Source organism: Bombina bombina, chromosome 2 (assembly GCF_027579735.1).
Source record: "Bombina bombina isolate aBomBom1 chromosome 2, aBomBom1.pri, whole genome shotgun sequence".
Taxonomy (NCBI): Eukaryota; Metazoa; Chordata; class Amphibia; order Anura; family Bombinatoridae; genus Bombina; species Bombina bombina.
This window is the reverse complement of record NC_069500.1, coordinates 1388705663-1388725308: the sequence shown is the minus strand read 5'-3', so window position 1 is coordinate 1388725308 and position 19646 is coordinate 1388705663. Positions and strand designations below refer to the sequence as shown.

Genomic DNA, 19646 nt, shown 5'->3' with positions numbered 1-19646 from the left:
ATATAAAAACATTACATAGTCTTCTGTATTATTGCCAGTTGACACTTTATACCTGAATATGTAAGAAGACACGTGATAAATAGACTCAACCTATTAATGTAACCATGAAACACTGTGATATATAGTATAGAAGGGGTTACATGTTTATACAAGAGATAGAGGTCCAGAAAACCCTAAAGCTGCTTACAAGTGGAGGGTGAGCTATACTATATCTAGAGCAAGGTAATAAATTCAGACATATGAAAAGTCTCATATAACTTGAATCCCAATACTTGTGGTATTAATAAATAATTATGATACTGATATATTAATCTATAATAGTATAGTTTTGAACATAACACCCTGCACTAAAACATCATACTTATTCCACTAGAGTGCAATATATTGTAAATTGTTAACATTTCTGAGCAAATCAACATTTTTCAACTAGCGTATAGGTAAGGCACCCCACTGGATTTAAGGATATGTCAGTAAGGTTGGGAGAGGAACTTAAACGTTACAAGCTTATATAACAAACTATACAAAGAAAAGTCTGTGTCAGAGAATGCAACTTAGTAAAAGGAACCTGCAAGTGAGGGGAGGCCACCTGGAACCCAAACTCCACTACTTATGAGGGGGAGGCTGTCCCAAAAGGGTATATGGTGATGAAGGCTATATCCTGTTGAACATTTTAACTTAATTAACAATTTTTGGTACAGTGAGAAACTAAAACATAACGTATTTACTGAACTGGACCATTATTCTGATATGAGAATCTACCTGTTTATGGTTTGAGTAAACCTGCTCTTATTGTGATATTGTGCTAACCTTGTGAGGTATATGGAGGAGAGAGGGGCATGATTTGTGGTTTATGGTTTCCTGACATAAATTGCAAAGTGAACCAGTGCATTTGTGCAGGTGGAGATTACAGATTCCCCAACTACCGTTGCTATATAGTTGGGCCCCGAGGTAATAATAGAGCCACCAAAGAACTGCTATCTCATATCTATCTTATTATGCAGCTCTCTTCAGGGATACAATGTAAAAAGGCCCCTTAAACAGGAGATTCAATATTGTTACCCATTTAACATAGCATTATATCAATATGAATTAAAACCTGCGGATGGAATGACTACCACAGGGCAGTGTTTAGAACAGTACGGGGAGAGGAGAGTGTGTAAAACTACTGTATTGAGACCTATGCAAAGCCCCTGACAGTAAAATACAAAGCTTAGCAATAAGAACTGGGAGCAGGGGTCATCAGTTAGTGAGCCTATCTTTTTTGGCTATAATAACTGACTAGGTTGTAGTGAATTGTCCTGGCCACAGATAAGACACTTGTGATGAAAAGGAGGTTAGAATAGGCCAGCTATTAAATTATAATGGCAGCATCAGATTTATAACAGACTAGTTGCCTAGGGAGTATATTAAATGATATATGTTAAGTATTTTATGTGAGCCTGCAGAATTGTAAAATAATCCCGGGATTAGAGAATTGGATACCTCCCCACAGGCATCAAGTAATTCAAATTACGTTAAAGGCCCTTTATTACCCACTTCCCAGTTTTGCATAACTAACAGTTATAATAATATACTTTCTTCTGTTATGTGTGATCAGTCCACGGGTCATCATTACTTCTGGGATATAACTCCTCCCCAACAGGAAATGCAAGAGGATTCACCCAGCAGAGCTGCATATAGCTCCTCCCCTCTACGTCACTCCCAGTCATTCTCTTGCACCCAACGACTAGATAGGATGTGTGAGAGGACTATGGTGATTATACTTAGTTTTTATAACTTCAATCAAAAGTTTGTTATTTTACAATAGCACCGGAGCGTGTTGTTGCCTCTCTGGCAGAGTTTGAAGAAGAATCTACCAGAGTTTTTACTATGATTTTAACCGGAGTAGTTAAGATCATATTGCTGTTTCTCGGCCATCTGAGGGAGGTAAAAGCTTCAGATCAGGGGACAGCGGGCAGATGAATCTGCATTGAGGTATGTAGCAGTTTTTATTTTCTGAATGGAATTGATGAGAAAATCCTGCCATACCGTTATAATGACATGTATGTATACTCTACACTTCAGTATTCTGGGGATGGTATTTCACCGGAATTACTCTGTTAAAAGTACACTAAACCTTTTAATAGGTATTTATCATGTTAAACGTTTTTGCTGGAATGTAGAATCGTTTGCATTTTCTGAGGTACTGAGTGAATAAATATTTGGGCATTATTTTTCCACTTGGCAGTTACTTGTTTTAATTGTGACAGTTTCGTTTCTCTCTCACTGCTGTGTGTGAGGGGGAGGGGCCGTTTTTGGCGCTCTTTGCTACGCATCAAAAATTTCCAGTCAGTTACTCTTGTATTTCCTGCATGATCCGGTTCATCTCTAACAGAACTCAGGGGTCTTCAAACTTCTTTGGAGGGAGGTAGATTCTCTCAGCAGAGCTGTGAGACTTATATATTGACTGTGATTAAAAAACGTTGCTCTGTAATTTTTATTTTCAAATTTAATTATTGTTAATTTACTAATGGGAACAAACCTTTGCTAAAAGTTGTGTTGTTTTTAAGGATTGAGACTATAACTGTTTTTCAGTTCATTATTTCAACTGTCATTTAATCGTTTAGTGCTTCTTTGAGGCACAGTACGTTTTTGTTAAATAAGATTGTAACCAAGTTGCAAGTTTATTGCTAGTGTGTTAAACATGTCTGACTCAGAGGAAGATACCTGTGTCATTTGTTCCAATGCCAAGGTGGAGCCCAATAGAAATTTATGTACTAACTGTATTGATGCTACTTTAAATAAAAGCCAATCTGTACAATTTGAACAAATTTCACCAAACAGCGAGGGGAGAGTTATGCCGACTAACTCGCCTCACGTGGCAGTACCTGCATCTCCCGCCCGGGAGGTGCGTGATATTATGGCGCCTAGTACATCTGGGCGGCCATTACAGATAACATTACAAGATATGGCTACTGTTATGACTGAAGTTTTGGCTAAATTACCAGAACTAAGAGGCAAGCGTGATCACTCTGGGGTGAGAACAGAGTGCGCTGATAATACTAGGGCCATGTCTGATACTGCGTCACAGCTTGCAGAGCATGAGGACGGAGAGCTTCATTCTGTGGGTGACGGTTCTGATCCAAACAGATTGGATTCAGATATTTTAAATTTAAATTGGAAAACCTCCGTGTATTACTAGGGGAGGTTTTAGCGGCTCTTAATGATTGTAACACTGTTGCAATACCAGAGAAATTGTGTAGGTTGGATAAATACTTTGCGGTACCGGCGAGTACTGACGTTTTTCCTATACCTAAGAGACTAACTGAAATTGTTACTAAGGAGTGGGATAGACCCGGTGTGCCGTTCTCACCCCCTCCAATATTTAGAAAGATGTTTCCAATAGACGCCACCACACGGGACTTATGGCAAACGGTCCCTAAGGTGGAGGGAGCAGTTTCTACTTTAGCTAAGCGTACCACTATCCCGGTGGAGGATAGCTGTGCTTTTTCAGATCCAATGGATAAAAAAATTAGAGGGTTACCTTAGGAAAATGTTTGTTCAACAAGGTTTTATATTGCAACCCCTTGCATGCATCGCGCCGATTACGGCTGCGGCAGCATTTTGGATTGAGTCTCTGGAAGAGAACCTTAGTTCATCTACGCTGGACGACATTACGGACAGGCTTAGAGTCCTTAAACTAGCTAATTCATTCATTTCGGAGGCCGTAGTACATTTAACCAAACTTACGGCTAAGAACTCAGGATTCGCCATTCAGGCACGTAGAGCGCTGTGGCTAAAATCCTGGTCAGCTGATGTAACTTCTAAGTCCAAATTACTTAATATTCCTTTCAAGGGGCAAACTTTATTTGGGCCCGGTTTGAAAGAAATTATCGCTGACATTACAGGAGGTAAGGGCCACGCCCTGCCTCAAGACAAAGCCAAAGCTAAGGCTAGACAGTCTAATTTTCGTCCCTTTCGGAATTTCAAAACAGGAGCAGCATCAACTTCCACTGCACCAAAACAGGAAGGAGCTGTTGCTCGTTACAGACAAGGCTGGAAACCTAACCAGTCTTGGAACAAGGGCAAGCAGGCCAGGAAACCTGCTGCTGCCCCAAAGACAGCATGAACCGAGGGCCCCCGATCCGGGACCGGGTCTAGTGGGGGGCAGACTCTCTCTCTTCGCCCAGGCTTGGGCAAGAGATGTTCAGGATCCCTGGGCGCTAGAGATCATATCTCAGGGATACCTTCTAGACTTCAAATTCTCTCCCCCAAGAGGGAGATTTCATCTGTCAAGGTTGTCAACAAACCAGATAAAGAAAGAAGCGTTTCTATGCTGTGTACAAGATCTGTTATTAATGGGAGTGATCCATCCGGTTCCGCGGTCGGAACAAGGACAAGGGTTTTACTCAAACCTGTTTGTGGTTCCCAAAAAAGAGGGAACTTTCAGGCCAATCTTGGATTTAAAGATCCTAAACAAATTCCTAAGAGTTCCATCGTTCAAAATGGAAACTATTCGGACAATCTTACCCATGATCCAAAAGGGTCAGTACATGACCACAGTGGATTTAAAGGATGCTTACCTTCACATACCGATTCACAAAGATCATTACCGGTATCTAAGGTTTGCCTTCTTAGACAGGCATTACCAGTTTGTAGCTCTTCCATTCGGATTGGCTACGGCTCCAAGAATCTTCACAAAGGTTCTGGGTGCCCTTCTGGCGGTACTAAGACCGCGAGGAATTTCGGTAGCTCCGTACCTAGACGACATTCTGATACAAGCTTCAAGCTTTCAAACTGCCAAGTCTCATACAGAGTTAGTTCTGGCATTTCTAAGGTCGCATGGATGGAAAGTGAACGAAAAGAAGAGTTCTCTTTTTCCTCTCACAAGAGTTCCATTCTTGGGGACTCTTATAGATTCTGTAGAAATGAAGATTTATCTGACAGAAGACAGATTAACAAAGCTTCTAAATGCATGCCGTGTCCTTCATTCCATTCAACTCCCGTCAGTAGCTCAATGCATGGAGGTGATCGGCTTAATGGTAGCAGCAATGGACATAGTTCCCTTTGCACGTCTACATCTCAGACCGCTGCAATTGTGCATGCTGAGTCAGTGGAATGGGGATTACTCAGACTTGTCCCCTACTCTGAATCTGGATCAAGAGACCAGAAACTCTCTTCTATGGTGGCTTTCTCGGCCACATCTGTCCAGGGGGATGCCATTCAGCAGGCCGGACTGGACAATTGTAACAACAGACGCCAGCCTACTAGGTTGGGGCGCTGTCTGGAATTCTCTGAAGGCTCAGGGACAATGGAATCAGGAGGAAAGTCTCCTGCCAATAAACATTCTGGAATTGAGAGCAGTTCTCCATGCCCTTCTGGCTTGGCCCCAGTTAAAAACTCGGGGGTTCATCAGGTTTCAGTCGGACAACATCACGACTGTAGCTTACATCAACCATCAAGGAGGGACAAGAAGCTCCCTAGCAATGATAGAAGTATCAAAGATAATTCGCTGGGCAGAGTCTCACTCTTGCCACCTGTCAGCAATCCACATCCCGGGAGTGGAGAACTGGGAGGCGGATTTCTTGAGTCGCCAGACTTTTCATCCGGGGGAGTGGGAACTTCATCCGGAGGTCTTTGCCCAAATACTTCGACGTTGGGGCAAACCAGAGATAGATCTCATGGCGTCTCGCCAGAACGCCAAACTTCCTCACTACGGGTCCAGATCCAGGGATCCGGGAGCGGTTCTGATAGATGCTTTGACAGCACCTTGGAACTTCGGGATGGCTTATGTGTTTCCACCCTTCCCGCTGCTTCCTCGATTGATTGCCAAAATCAAACAGGAGAGAGCATCAGTGATTCTAATAGCGCCTGCATGGCCACGCAGGACTTGGTATGCAGATCTAGTGGACATGTCATCCTGTCCGCCTTGGTCTCTACCTCTAAGACAGGACCTTCTGATACAGGGTCCATTCAAACATCAAAATCTAACTTCTCTGAAGCTGACTGCTTGGAAATTGAACGCTTGATTTTATCAAAACGTGGTTTTTCTGAGTCGGTTATTGATACCCTGATACAGGCTAGGAAGCCTGTTACCAGAAGGATTTACCATAAGATATGGCGTAAATACCTATACTGGTGCGAATCCAAAGGTTACTCCTGGAGTAAGGTTAGGATTCCTAGGATAATGTCCTTTCTACAAGAAGGTTTAGAAAAGGGTTTATCGGCTAGCTCATTAAAGGGACAGATCTCAGCTCTGTCCATCTTGTTACACAGGCGTCTGTCAGAAAATCCAGACGTCCAGGCCTTTTGTCAGGCTTTAGCTAGGATCAAGCCTGTGTTTAAAGCTGTTGCTCCGCCATGGAGTTTAAACTTAGTTCTTAACGTTTTACAGGGTGTTCCGTTTGAACCCCTTCATTCCATTGATATAAAATTGTTATCTTGGAAAGTTCTGTTTTTAATGGCTATTTCCTCGGCTCGAAGAGTCTCTGAGTTATCAGCCTTACATTGTGATTCTCCTTATCTGATCTTTCACTCAGACAAGGTAGTTCTGCGTACTAAACCTGGGTTCTTACCTAAGGTAGTCACTAACAGGAATATCAATCAAGAGATTGTTGTTCCATCCTTGTGTCCAAATCCTTCTTCAAAGAAGGAACGTCTTCTACACAATCTGGATGTAGTTCGTGCCCTCAAGTTCTACTTGCAGGCAACTAAAGATTTTCGCCAAACTTCTTCCCTGTTTGTCGTTTATTCTGGACAGAGGAGAGGTCAAAAAGCTTCTGCTACCTCTCTCTCTTTTTGGCTTCGTAGCATAATACGTTTAGCCTATGAGACTGCTGGACAGCAGCCTCCTGAAAGAATTACAGCTCATTCCACTAGAGCTGTAGCTTCCACTTGGGCCTTTAAGAATGAGGCCTCTGTTGAACAGATTTGCAAGGCTGCAACTTGGTCTTCGCTTCATACTTTTTCCAAATTTTCCAAATTTGACACTTTTGCTTCTTCGGAGGCTATTTTTGGGAGAAAGGTTCTTCAGGCAGTGGTTCCTTCTGTATAATGAGCCTGCCTATCCCTCCCGTCATCCGTGTACTTTTGCTTTGGTATTGGTATCCCAGAAGTAATGATGACCCGTGGACTGATCACACATAACAGAAGAAAACATAATTTATGCTTACCTGATAAATTCCTTTCTTCTGTTGTGTGATCAGTCCACGGCCCGCCCTGTTTTAAGGCAGGTAAATATCTTTTAAATTATACTCCAGTCACCACTTCACCCTTGGTTTCTCCTTTCTCGTTGATTCTTGGTCGAATGACTGGGAGTGACGTAGAGGGGAGGAGCTATATGCAGCTCTGCTGGGTGAATCCTCTTGCATTTCCTGTTGGGGAGGAGTTATATCCCAGAAGTAATGATGACCCGTGGACTGATCACACAACAGAAGAAAGGAATTTATCAGGTAAGCATAAATTATGTTTTTAACCTCTGTGATTATCTTGTATCTAAGCCTCTGCAAACTGCCCCTTTTTTCAGTTCTTTTGACAGACTTGCAGTCTAGCCAATCAGTGCCTGCTCCCAGATAACTTCTCGTGCACGAGCACAGTGTTATCTATATGAAACACATGAATTAACACCCTCTAGTGGTGAAAAACTGTTAAAATGCAATCTGAAAGAGGTGGGCTTCAAGGTCTAAGAAATTAGCATATGAACCTCCTAGGTTAAGCTTTCAACTAAGAATACCAAGAGAACAAAGCAAAACTGGTGATAAAAGTAAATTGGAAAATTGTTTAAAATGACATGCTCTATCTGAATCATGAAAGTTTATTTTGGCCTAGACTGTCCCTTTAAATCACCGTCATAGTCATACTGCAAAGGAGACAAGACAATAATAGTGTGACAATAATAAATGGAAAGGTGCTATCAACATCCAACGTTAAATACTGCATCAATCCTGGGGATTACCAAACACAAGTCCAGAGTATGGAGGGCAGTCTGATTTTCTGCAGAAAATGTACAATTTGTTACCCAATTCCGGTTTTATGGAGAGTAGTAAGGTCTATTTCCAGGTGTAAGACTTTCCGGGTTACATGTAAAAGAAGCACTGCAGTTTCCCATTCTATCACAAATCCAGCTATAAAGAAAAGGCTGGGATGGCTAATAACAGCGGTTACGTCGCTCTGTGTAGGCACTGCACACAAGTCAAGTATACCTCTGATTTGCTGAGGCCTGTTAGTAAGTGATGACTTAGTAGTCGGTTGTGAAGGTTTCTGAAAAACTGATCGGCATTCCTCCGTTGACTCTGAAACTGGATTATCACACCGGTTGTCACCTTGTGAGATCCCAGTATCCTCACCCCAAGGAGCTGAGGATCCTGATATAAGATCTAGAGCCTGAAATGCAGTAACAGGGGCTTCAGTCAGTAGATGGCTACTCTCCCGCAGACTTGTTTCATCTGTAGCACCCTTTGCTCGAAGCTGTAGGTGTAGGTCATCAAAGTATACCCGCATTTTCTGTTCAAGGTCTATCAATAGAGCTTTAATAGCTAGATCAAATGCCTGCTTCTCTATAATAAGGCCGAGATTAGTATCCAGAAGCTGTGGCCACTTGGCTCTTGCAAGAGAGATTTTTTCCCCCAGGTGAGGCTGGTTAAGGCCTATGCCGCAACACTGATGTGCCCCCTGTGCTCTGTGTATCCTATCTGTTTAAGATGCTGCCTGTCGGCCTGGAGCTCGTTATACCTATTTGGCAATCCTCTCTTTCTATTATGGGTATGTCTTAAGGCCCCACTTGTTATGTGTATTAATTTAGTAAATATTTCCGGTGCTCACATCATGCTGTCTTCTGTAGTTTATCTCCTTTGTTATCCTGTATGTTACAGTTAGTACTCGTTGGGCAGCCCCGGTCTGTGTGATGTTATAACAAGCCGGTCTGTTAAATTACTGCTCAGCTCTATTCCAATGTGCGCACATAACTCTCCTCCAATATGGCGCTTGCTGTTCTGCACTGATCGCTGAGAGACTCAGATCTTGTGCTGCGTGGCCATTTTACCGTGTATGACAGGACAATCAGTAGCAGCGACTTCCCTGTCATTTCATGAGCGTTTCACTTAATTTTGTGGCTCAAAGAACTGAAATATCCCCCATATGAAATAACCTAACGGAGCTTTGGCCTCGGAGCTCAATCAAATTGCGGCCATTACCAACCCTAGCCGGCTCTTACCCGGATTTTTTCCTTTTATGGAGTTTGTGGTAACCTTTCTGTTTCCATTTGGTTCTTCCTTGCCTTATTCCTTTGGGGATTTCGGCTGGGGTTCCCTTCACTAGTAAAGGGTGTGTGGTTGGGGGACCAACTGTTGGGCGACGGTGTCTCCCGGAGGATTGTTGGCTCAGTTGCATCTGATGTTGCGATCTCTAGCTAGGCTTCCGGGCTATCTGCTGGTCAGTGTCCTTGGGGCCTTTTTCCTTCCTGTTTTCTCAGCTTTGGACGAAGTGGGGTATTTGTTGGTTAGTGGTTTTCAGGCCTGGTGACCTCAGAATGGGCCGCCTATTGTACCCTCCCGTTTTGGCATTCAGTGGGTATTGTTTTCCCAAAAGTAATGAATGCAGCTGTGGACTCTTTCCATTTAGGAAGAAAAACATAAATTATGCTTACCTGATAATTTTCTTTTCTTCCGATGGAAAGAGTCCACAGCTCTCCACCCGTCTTTTTTTATTTTTTTATATGTGGGGCGTCTATTTTTTATTCTTCTGGCACCTTTTCACCCTGATGTTTTTTCTACTCTTCCTTGTTCCTCGGCAGAATGACTGGGGGATGAGGGAAGTAGGAGGAGTATTTAAGCCTTTGGCTGGGTTGTCTTTGCCTCCTCCTGGTGGCCAGGTTCTTATTTTTTTGTAGGATTCAGCTTTAGCATAAAATTTTAAACACCTCTCCAATTTACTTGTCTTATCATCATATTTGCTTCATTCACTTTGTTAAAGGAGCAGCAGGGCACTACTGGTTGCTAGCTGAACATATCGGGTGAGCCGATGGCAAGAGGCATATATATATATATATATATATATATATATATATATATATATATATATATATTCAGCTAGCTCATTGTAGTGTTTTGCTGCTCCTGAAGAAAGAAAATTTGATAATAGTAAATTGCAAGGTCTTGAAAGTTTAATTTTGAATTTACTGTCCTTTTTAAGCAGTATTCCTTGCTTCCAACAGATTCTGAATTGTGCAAGCCTGGTCTCACTTATTTGTCTCTTGTTGCTTTATTCAAGTCCATATCTCTCTGAAATAACCAATAATATATGTGCAGCTGGAACATTCATGATCACCACTGCACATAAATAACCAATAAGATATGTGCAGCTGGAACACTCATGATCACCACTGTATAGAAATAACCAATAAGATATGTGCAGCTGGAACACTCATGATCACCACTGTATAGAAATAACCAATAAGATATGTGCAGCTGGAACACTCATGATCACCACTGCACAGAAATAACCAATAAGATATGTGCAGCTGGAACACTCATGATCAATACTGCACAGAAATAACCAATAAGATATGTGCAGCTGGAACACTCATGATCACCATTGTATAGAAATAACCAATAAGATATGTGCAGCTGGAACACTCATGATCACCACTGCACAGAAATAACCAATAAGATATGTGCAGCTGGAACACTCATGATCACCACTGCACAGAAATAACCAATAAGATATGTGCAGCTGGAACACTCATGATCACCATTGTATAGAAATAACCAATAAGATATGTGCAGCTGGAACACTCATGATCACCACTGCACAGAAATAACCAATAAGATATGTGCAGCTGGAACACTCATGATCAATACTGCACAGAAATAACCAATAAGATATGTGCAGCTGGAACACTCATGATCACCACTGTATAGAAATAACCAATAAGATATGTGCAGCTGGAACACTCATAATCACCACTGCACAGAAATAACCAATAAGATATTTGCAGCTGGAACACTCATGATCACCACTGTATAGAAATAACCAATAAGATATGTGCAGCTGGAACACTCATGGTCACCACTGTATAGAAATAACCAATAAGATATTTGCAGCTGGAACACTCATGATCACCACTGTATAGAAATAACCAATAAGATATGTGCAGCTGGAACACTCATGGTCACCACTGTATAGAAATAACCAATAAGATATGTGCAGCTGGAACACTCATTATCACCACTGTATAGAAATAACCAATAAGATATGTGCAGCTGGAACACTCATGATCACCACTGTATAGAAATAACCAATAAGATATGTGCAGCTGGAACACTCATGGTCACCACTGTATAGAAATAACCAATAAGATATGTGCAGCTGGAACACTCATGATCACCACTGCACAGAAATAACCAATAAGATATGTGCACTGGAACACTCATGATCACCACTGTATAGAAATAACCAATAAGATATGTGCAGCTGGAACACTCATGATCACCACTGCACAGAAATAACCAATTAGATATGTGCAGCTGGAACACTCATCACCACTGCACAGAAATAACCAATAAGATATGTGCACTGGAACACTCATGATCACCACTGTATAGAAATAACCAATAAGATATGTGCAGCTGGAACACTCATGATCACCACTGCACAGAAATAACCAATGAGATATGTGCAGCTGGAACACTCATGATCACCACTGTATAGAAATAACCAATAAGATATGTACAGCTGGAACACTCATGATCACCACTGTATAGAAATAACCAATAAGATATGTGCAGCTGGAACACTCATGATCACCACTGTATAGAAATAACCAATTAGATATGTGCAGCTGGAACACTCATCACCACTGCACAGAAATAACCAATAAGATATGTGCACTGGAACACTCATGATCACCACTGTATAGAAATAACCAATAAGATATGTACAGCTGGAACACTCATGATCACCACTGTATAGAAATAACCAATAAGATATGTGCAGCTGGAACACTCATGATCACCACTGTATAGAAATAACCAATTAGATATGTGCAGCTGGAACACTCATCACCACTGCACAGAAATAACCAATAAGATATGTGCACTGGAACACTCATGATCACCACTGCACAGAAGTTCTACTTAAAATGTCACTTCAGTATTAGCTGTTACACTCCCAGAGCACGGGAAGCTGAAAAATAGTTACAAAACTTCTTAAAAACTGGCCCAACTTATTGTAGTTTAAAATTATTAAGTCATCTTTTGCTGAAGTAACGTAATTTGAAAATAAGTCATGTGGTTTCTGGCAATGTAATAAGCAACATTTGCATTACAGCATAAAGAATCATAGTTTATTCTTGGGTATTATAGTTTATTTTATAAAATGAACCATTCTTTTCATGCATTATAATCACACATAGTAACAACATACATTTAAAAGCATTGCAGTATTTGATGTATACAATGGCTCCATTACACTTAAATAAGTTGTCATGTTCAAAAAGCATCACCTTTACATATTTACAAGTCGAACTTGTTTTCATCATTTAGCCAAAATTACAGGATTCAAATGTTTTCATAGTAGATTAATAAATGCAATGTTTAAAGGTCCTGCCCAAATTGCAAAAAGAAAATATTGATTGCGTGCTTGTCATATGTACTAGTTTATAATTTTTCTATTCATTTTCTACTGCTTTATTTTTGTACTTTCTAAATTAACATTGATTCAAAGTAATTTAATTCTGGGTTTTAAATAAATAAGAGCTGTATTGCATGTATATAATTTACACATATATATTTTAGATGTATTTGATAATTGCTGATTTGTTTTCATTTATAAAAACAATTGCAAGTAATGTTTTAATATATCAGACTGCTTTTTTTTTTAATCTCACATGAGCACATGATTGACACTTACTTTATTTAACATATTATGAAGCTGTTTTTCATTGTCTTTGCCAGGTTTAATAAGACATAATAAATGAGAAATGATTTTAAGTCCATTTTTTTTTTTTAAATAATCATTGTAGGATTTGCTTGCATTCGAGAACCAGTGGACCAACTTCTTTGCAAATTTTGAAACCGAAATTCCTTATATGCTTGAGCTCTCAGAATCTCAAGCAGGGGAGGTATGTCATCTTTTTATCTCTCGCAAAGTCAAAAATCTAATTCAGAAATGTACCATTTGCTTATAATTACAGCTATATCCTATTAACACACACAAAGCCTAACAAAAAGCTAAAATGTGGCATCTTGTATAGATTGACAATCCCCTGCTATACATTTAGGCAATATTAAAAAGGAAAAGCATGCCGACCATTTTATATTTTCACACATCTGGAATTAGTGTAAAGTGTTCTATATGTGATGATTGATATGATATATATTTTAGCTACCACATGTTATCATGAGACCTTGAAACTGGACATGGCAAATTAACTTAAATGATCGAAAGCTCTTAAATTTCACTGGGTAGTTAATATAATATATGAGCACAAAATAGTTTTCCTGTAGAGGGCCAATGTTATTGTTAATATTGTTTTGACTGTAAAAGCACTGTACTGTGTCACTATAAAGTAAATCACAATAACACATTCTAACATAAACACCAATCCTCTGAATTAGTAACAAGCGTGTCTTTATTAGTCAGCAGTACCTTTTATGTTGTAGGGATTGTTTGGTCCGCACAGATGCCCCTGGATGCAACACAGATGGCCATGTTTTAACTTTTTGCACATTCTTCTTAGTAAGATAAAGCTATGTCCTTCATTGAATCAGTTTTAACGATTTGTTCTAATTGGCTAATAAAAATGTAGTTTGGCTGACATCTCTTTATAACAGGAATGTGACTGTGTTTCAAACAACATGCAACAACTAGTTATTGTATTAAATTTGCCTTGGGAGTAAGGGGTGTGGCAGAGCATGGAGACCACTCTAGACTTTTGTTCAGGACCAACAAGTATAATTTAAAAATTAGTGTAAACTTTTGAAGTTGAATGTAGTAATATTGCTATGCTTGTTAACTCTATTTCTTTCATGTAATTGGCAAGAGTCCATGAGTTAGTGACGTATGGGATATACAATCCTACCAGGATGGGCAAAGTTTCCCAAACCTCAAAATGCCTATAAATACACTCCTCACCACACCCACAATTCAGTTTTACAAACTTTGCCTCCTATGGAGGTGGTGAATTAAGTTTGTGCTTAGATTTCTACGTTGATATGCGCTTCTCAGCATTTTGAAGCCCGATTCCTCTCAGATTACAGTGAATGTCAGAGGGATGTGAAGGGAGTATCACCTTTTGAATGCAATGGGTTTCCTCACAGGAGATCTATTTAATAGGTTTTCTGTTATCGGTCGTAGAGATTCATCTCCTACCTCCCTTTTCAGATCGACAATATACTCTTATATTCCATTACCTCTACTGATAACCTTTTCAGTACTGGTTTTGCTATCTGCTATATGTGGATGGGTGTTTTTTGGTAAGTATATTTTCATTACTTAAGACACTCTTAGCTATGGTTTGGCACTTTATGTATTTATATAAAGTTCTAAATATATGTATTGTACAGGCAGTCCCCGGGTTACAGACATCCGACTTAAGTACAACTCGTACTTACAAACAGAGAAAATAGAGCTTTATCGACAATCCTTCTTTCCAGGATAATCCAAAATACTGAAAATCCAATTGTCACAAGGTCAGAAAGTGATGGGAAATTTTCTGAACAGGGGCACAGATAGCAAAACAAACTTTATCCTATGCTATCCAAAACTAAAAAAATGTTTGGCTAGAGTTTCACATAAAAAAGTGCCTGTTCCAACTTACATACAAATTCAACTTAAGAACAAAAGTACAGAACCTATCTTGTTCGTAACCTGGGGACTGCCTGTACTTATATTTGCCATGATTCAGGTTTCAGTATATTTCCTTTTGCAGACTGTCATTTTCATATCTGGGAAATGCATTTTTTAGGAAAATGTATTTCTTACCTGGGGTATAGTCTTTTTTTTTCAGTTGACTGTCATTTTAAATTCGCGGGCAGAATTAGGCTCGCTAGGGCGGGAAATGCCAAACTATATTGCGTAATTTTTGGCGCAAAATTTTTTTGCCGCAAAGTTACGTTTGATGACGCAAATTTGTCATTTCCGGCATCTTTGTCGATGCCGAGTCCTTTCACAAGGTTGCATCTTCAATGACGCGAGTGTGTCATTTCCGGATGTTGTTAGCGCCCAAAATTTTTCTCCGTTTGTTTGTGTGTCATACTTGGCGCCAAATATTTTCATTATTTTAAACCCCATTTCTCATGTTAAGTGTGTTCAGTCCACGGGTCATCCATTACTTATGGGATATATTCTCCTTCCCAACAGGAAGTTGCAAGAGGATCACCCAAGCAGAGCTGCTATATAGCTCCTCCCCTCACATGTCATACCCAGTCATTCTCTTGCAACCCTCAACAAAGAAGGAGGTCGCGAGAGGAGCTGGAGTTTTTACTTAATTATTCTTCAATCAAAAGTTTGTTATTTTAAATGGCACCGGAGTGTGCTGTTTTTCTATCTCAGGCAGTATTTGGAAGAAGAAACTGCCTGCGTTTTCTATGATCTTAGCATGCGTAACTAAGATCCACTGGCTGTTCTCGACATTCTGAGGAGTGGGGTAACTTCAGAAAATGGGAATAGCATGCGGAGTCTCCCGCAAATGAGGTATGTGCAGTACAATATTTTCTGGGAATGGAATTGACTAAGAAAACACTGCTGTTACACGTATGATGTAAGTACAGCCTTAAATGCAGTAGTAGTGACTGGTATCAGGCTGATAAATGTATGCACAGTAGAGTTATTTTCTAGGGACTAGAATTTGACTGAAAAAATAATGTTAATACTGATATAATGTGTGAGCCTTAACTGCAGTAGAAGCGACTGGTAGCAGGCTTAGTAATAACTTTACACAGCATCTGAAATGTTGTTTTTTAAAACGTTTACTGGCATGTTAATCGTTTTGTGAGTTACTTTGGTGATAAATCTTTTTGGGCATGATTTTTTTCCACACGGCTAACGTATATTTCTGCATAGAAACCGTTATATCAGGTCTCCCACTGTTGTAATAGGAGTGGGAGGGACCTTTTTTAGCGCCTTGTTGCGCAGTTAAAATTCTAGCACAGTCTTCCTGCTTCTTCCTCTTTGATCCAGGACGTTTCCAAGAGAGCTCAGGGATCTTCAAAATTCGTTTTTGAGGGAAGTAATCAGTCACAGCAGACCTGTGACAGTGTGTTTGACTGTGATAAAAGCGTTAAATCTTAATTTGATATCCGTTTTGGGTACTGAGGGGTTAATCATCCTTTTGCTAATGGGTGCAATCCTCTGCTAATTAATACATTTAAAGAATTGTTGACTATAACTGAACTAGTTCTTTGTTATTCAATTGTGTTTTTTTTAAAAAAAAGCGCTGCAGCGTTTTTTATATTGCTTGTAAACTTATTGAAGTAATTTCCAAGCTTGCTAGCTTCATTGCTAGTCTGTTTAAACATGTCTGATACAGAGGAATCTGCTTGTTCATTATGTTTAAAAGCCGATGTGGAGCCCAATAGAAATATGTGTACCAATTGTATTGATATTACTTTGAATAAAAGTCAATCTGTACCGATAAAGAAATTATCACCAGACAACGAGGGGGAAGTTATGCCGTCTAACTCTCCTCACGTGTCAGTACCTTAGTCTCCCGCTCGGGAGGTGCGTAAGATTGAGGCGCCAAGTACATCAAGGCCCTTACAAATCACTTTACATGATATGGCTAATGTTATGAAAGAAGTATTATATAATATGCCCGAGTTAAGAGGCAAGCGCGACAGCTCTGGGTTAAGGACAGAGCGCGCCGATGACACGAGAGCCATGTCTGATACTGCGTCACAATTTGCAGAACATGAGGACGGAGAGCTTCATTCTGTGGGTGACGGTTCTGATTCGGGGAGACCGGATTCAGAAATTTAAAATTTTAAATTTAAGCTTGAGAACCTCCGCGTGTTGCTAGGGGAGGTGTTAGCGGCTCTGAATGATTGTGACACGGTGGCAATCCCAGAGAAATTATGTAGGCTGGATAAATACTATGCGGTACCGGTGTGTACTGACGTTTTTCCTATACCAAAGAGGCTTACAGAGATTATTAGCAAGGAGTGGGATAGACCCGGTGTGCCTTTTTCCCCTCCTCCGATATTAAGAAAAATGTTCCCTATAGACGCCACCACATGAGACTTATGGCAGACTGTCCCTAAGGTGCATTGCGCCTGTCACTGCTGCAGCGGCATTCTGGTTTGAGTCTCTGGAAGAGGCGATTCGCACAGCACCATTGGATGAATCTTTGAGCAAGATTAGAACCCTTAAGCTGGCTAATGCGTTTGTTTCGGATGCCGTAGTGCATTTAACCAAACTTACGGCTAAGAATTCCGGATTCGCCATACAGGCGCGCAGAGCGCTATGGCTTAAATCCTGGTCAGCAGATGTAACTTCTAAGTCTAAACTACTGAATATTCCTTTCAAAGGGCAGACCTTATTCGGGCCCGGCTTGAAGGAAATTATTGCTGACATTACTGGAGGTAAGGGCCACTCCCTTCCTCAGGACAGGGCCAAATCAAAGGCCAAACAGTCTAATTTTCGTGCCTTTCGTAATTTCAAGGCAGGAGCAGCATCAACTTCCTCCGCTCCAAAACAGGAAGGAACTACTGCTCGTTACGGACAGGGTTGGAAAGGCAACCAGTCATGGAACAAGGGCAAGCAGGCCAGAAAGCCTACTTCCGCCCCTAAGACAGCATGAAGACAGGGCCCCCTTTCCGGAGACGGATCTAGTGGGGGGCAGACTTTCTCTCTTCGCCCAGGCTTGGGCAAGAGATGTACAGGATCCCTGGACGTTGGAGATTATATCTCAGGGATACCTTCTGGATTTCAAAACTTCTCCTCCACAAGGGAGGTTTCATCTGTCAAGGTTATCAACAAACCTAGTAAAGAAAGAGGCATTTCTACAATGTGTACAAGACCTCTTAGTGATGGGAGTGATCCACCCAGTTCCGCGAACGGAACAGGGGCAAGGGTTTTATTCAAATCTGTTTGTGGTTCCCAAGAAAGAGGGAACTTTCAGACCAATCTTAGACTTAAAGATCTTAAACAAATTCCTAAGGGTTCCGTCGTTCAAGATGGAAACCATTCGGACCATCCTACCCATGATCCAAGAGGGTCAATATATGACCACAGTGGACTTAAAGGATGCCTACCTTCACATACCGATTCACAAAGATCATTATCGGTACCTAAGGTTTGCCTTTCTAGACGGGCATTACCAGTTTGTAGCTCTTCCCTTCGGGTTAGCTACGGCCCCGAGAATTTTTACAAAGGTTCTGGGCTCACTTCTGGCGGTACTAAGACCACGAGGCATAGCGGTGGCTCCGTACCTAGACGACATTCTGATACAAGCGTCAAGTTTTCAGAATGCAAAGTCTCATACAGAGATAGTTCTAGCATTTCTGAGGTCGCATGGGTGGAAAGTGAACGTGGAGAAGAGTTCTCTGTTACCACTCACAAGGGTCCCTTTTCTAGGGACTCTTATAGATTCTGTAGAGATGAAGATTTACCTGACGGAGTCCAGGTTATCAAAGATTCTCAATGCTTGCCGTGTCCTTCACTCCATTCCAAGCCCATCAGTAACTCAGTGCATGGAAGTAATTGGCTTAATGGTCGCGGCAATGGACATAGTGCCATTTGCGCGCCTACATCTCAGACCGCTGCAACTATGCATGCTAAGTCAATGGAACGGGGATTACTCAGATCTATCCCCTTTGCTAAATCTGGACCAGGAGACCAGAGATTCTCTTCTCTGGTGGTTGTCACGGGTTCATCTGTCCAACGGAATGACTTTTCGCAGACCAGATTGGACGATTGTAACAACAGATGCCAGCCTACTAGGCTGGGGAGCAGTCTGGAACTCCCTGAAGACTCAGGGATCGTGGACTCAGGAGGAGAGACTCCTCCCGATATACATTCTAGAATTAAGAGCAATATTCAATGCTCTTCTAACTTGGCCTCAGTTAGCAACACTGATGTTCATCAGATTTCAGTCGGACAACATCACGACTGTGGCTTACATCAATCATCAAGGGGGAAACAGGAGTTCCCTAGCGATGTTGGAAGTCTGGAAGATAATTAGCTGGGCAGAGTCTCACTCTTGCCACCTGTCAGCGATCTACATCCCAGGCGTGGAGAATTGGGAGGCAGATTTTCTAAGTCGACAGACCTTTCATCCGGGGGAGTGGGAACTTCACCCGGAGGTATTTGCTCAACTGATTCGTCGTTGGGGCAAACCGGATCTGGATCTCATGGCATCTCGCCAGAACGCCAAGCTTCCTTGTTACGGATCCAGGTCCAGGGACCCGGGTGCGGTGCTGGTAGATGCACTAGCAGCCCCTTGGGTTTTCAACATACCTTATGTGTTTCCACCTTTTCCGTTGCTACCTCGACTGATTGCCAGGATCAAACAGGAGAGAGCATCGGTGATTCTGATAGCGCCTGCGTGGCCACGCAGGACCTGGTATGCAGATCTAGTGGACATGTCGTCCTGTCCACCATGGTCTCTACCCCTGAGGCAGGACCTTCTAATCCAGGGTCCTTTCAACCATCCAAACCTAATTTCTCTGAGG

At 41.3% G+C, this 19646-nt stretch overlaps 1 protein-coding gene across 1 annotated transcript in view; it reads left to right on the top strand.

Annotated features, from left to right (window-relative positions):
* DNAAF9 (dynein axonemal assembly factor 9) overlaps window positions 1-19646 on the top strand; it is a 643469-nt gene that overhangs the window by 99449 nt on the left and 524374 nt on the right. Inside the window, exon 8 of the mRNA XM_053704320.1 lies at window positions 12998-13096. Within this exon, the coding sequence (XP_053560295.1) occupies window positions 12998-13096 (99 nt within the window). The remainder of the gene's footprint in view (window positions 1-12997; window positions 13097-19646) is intronic.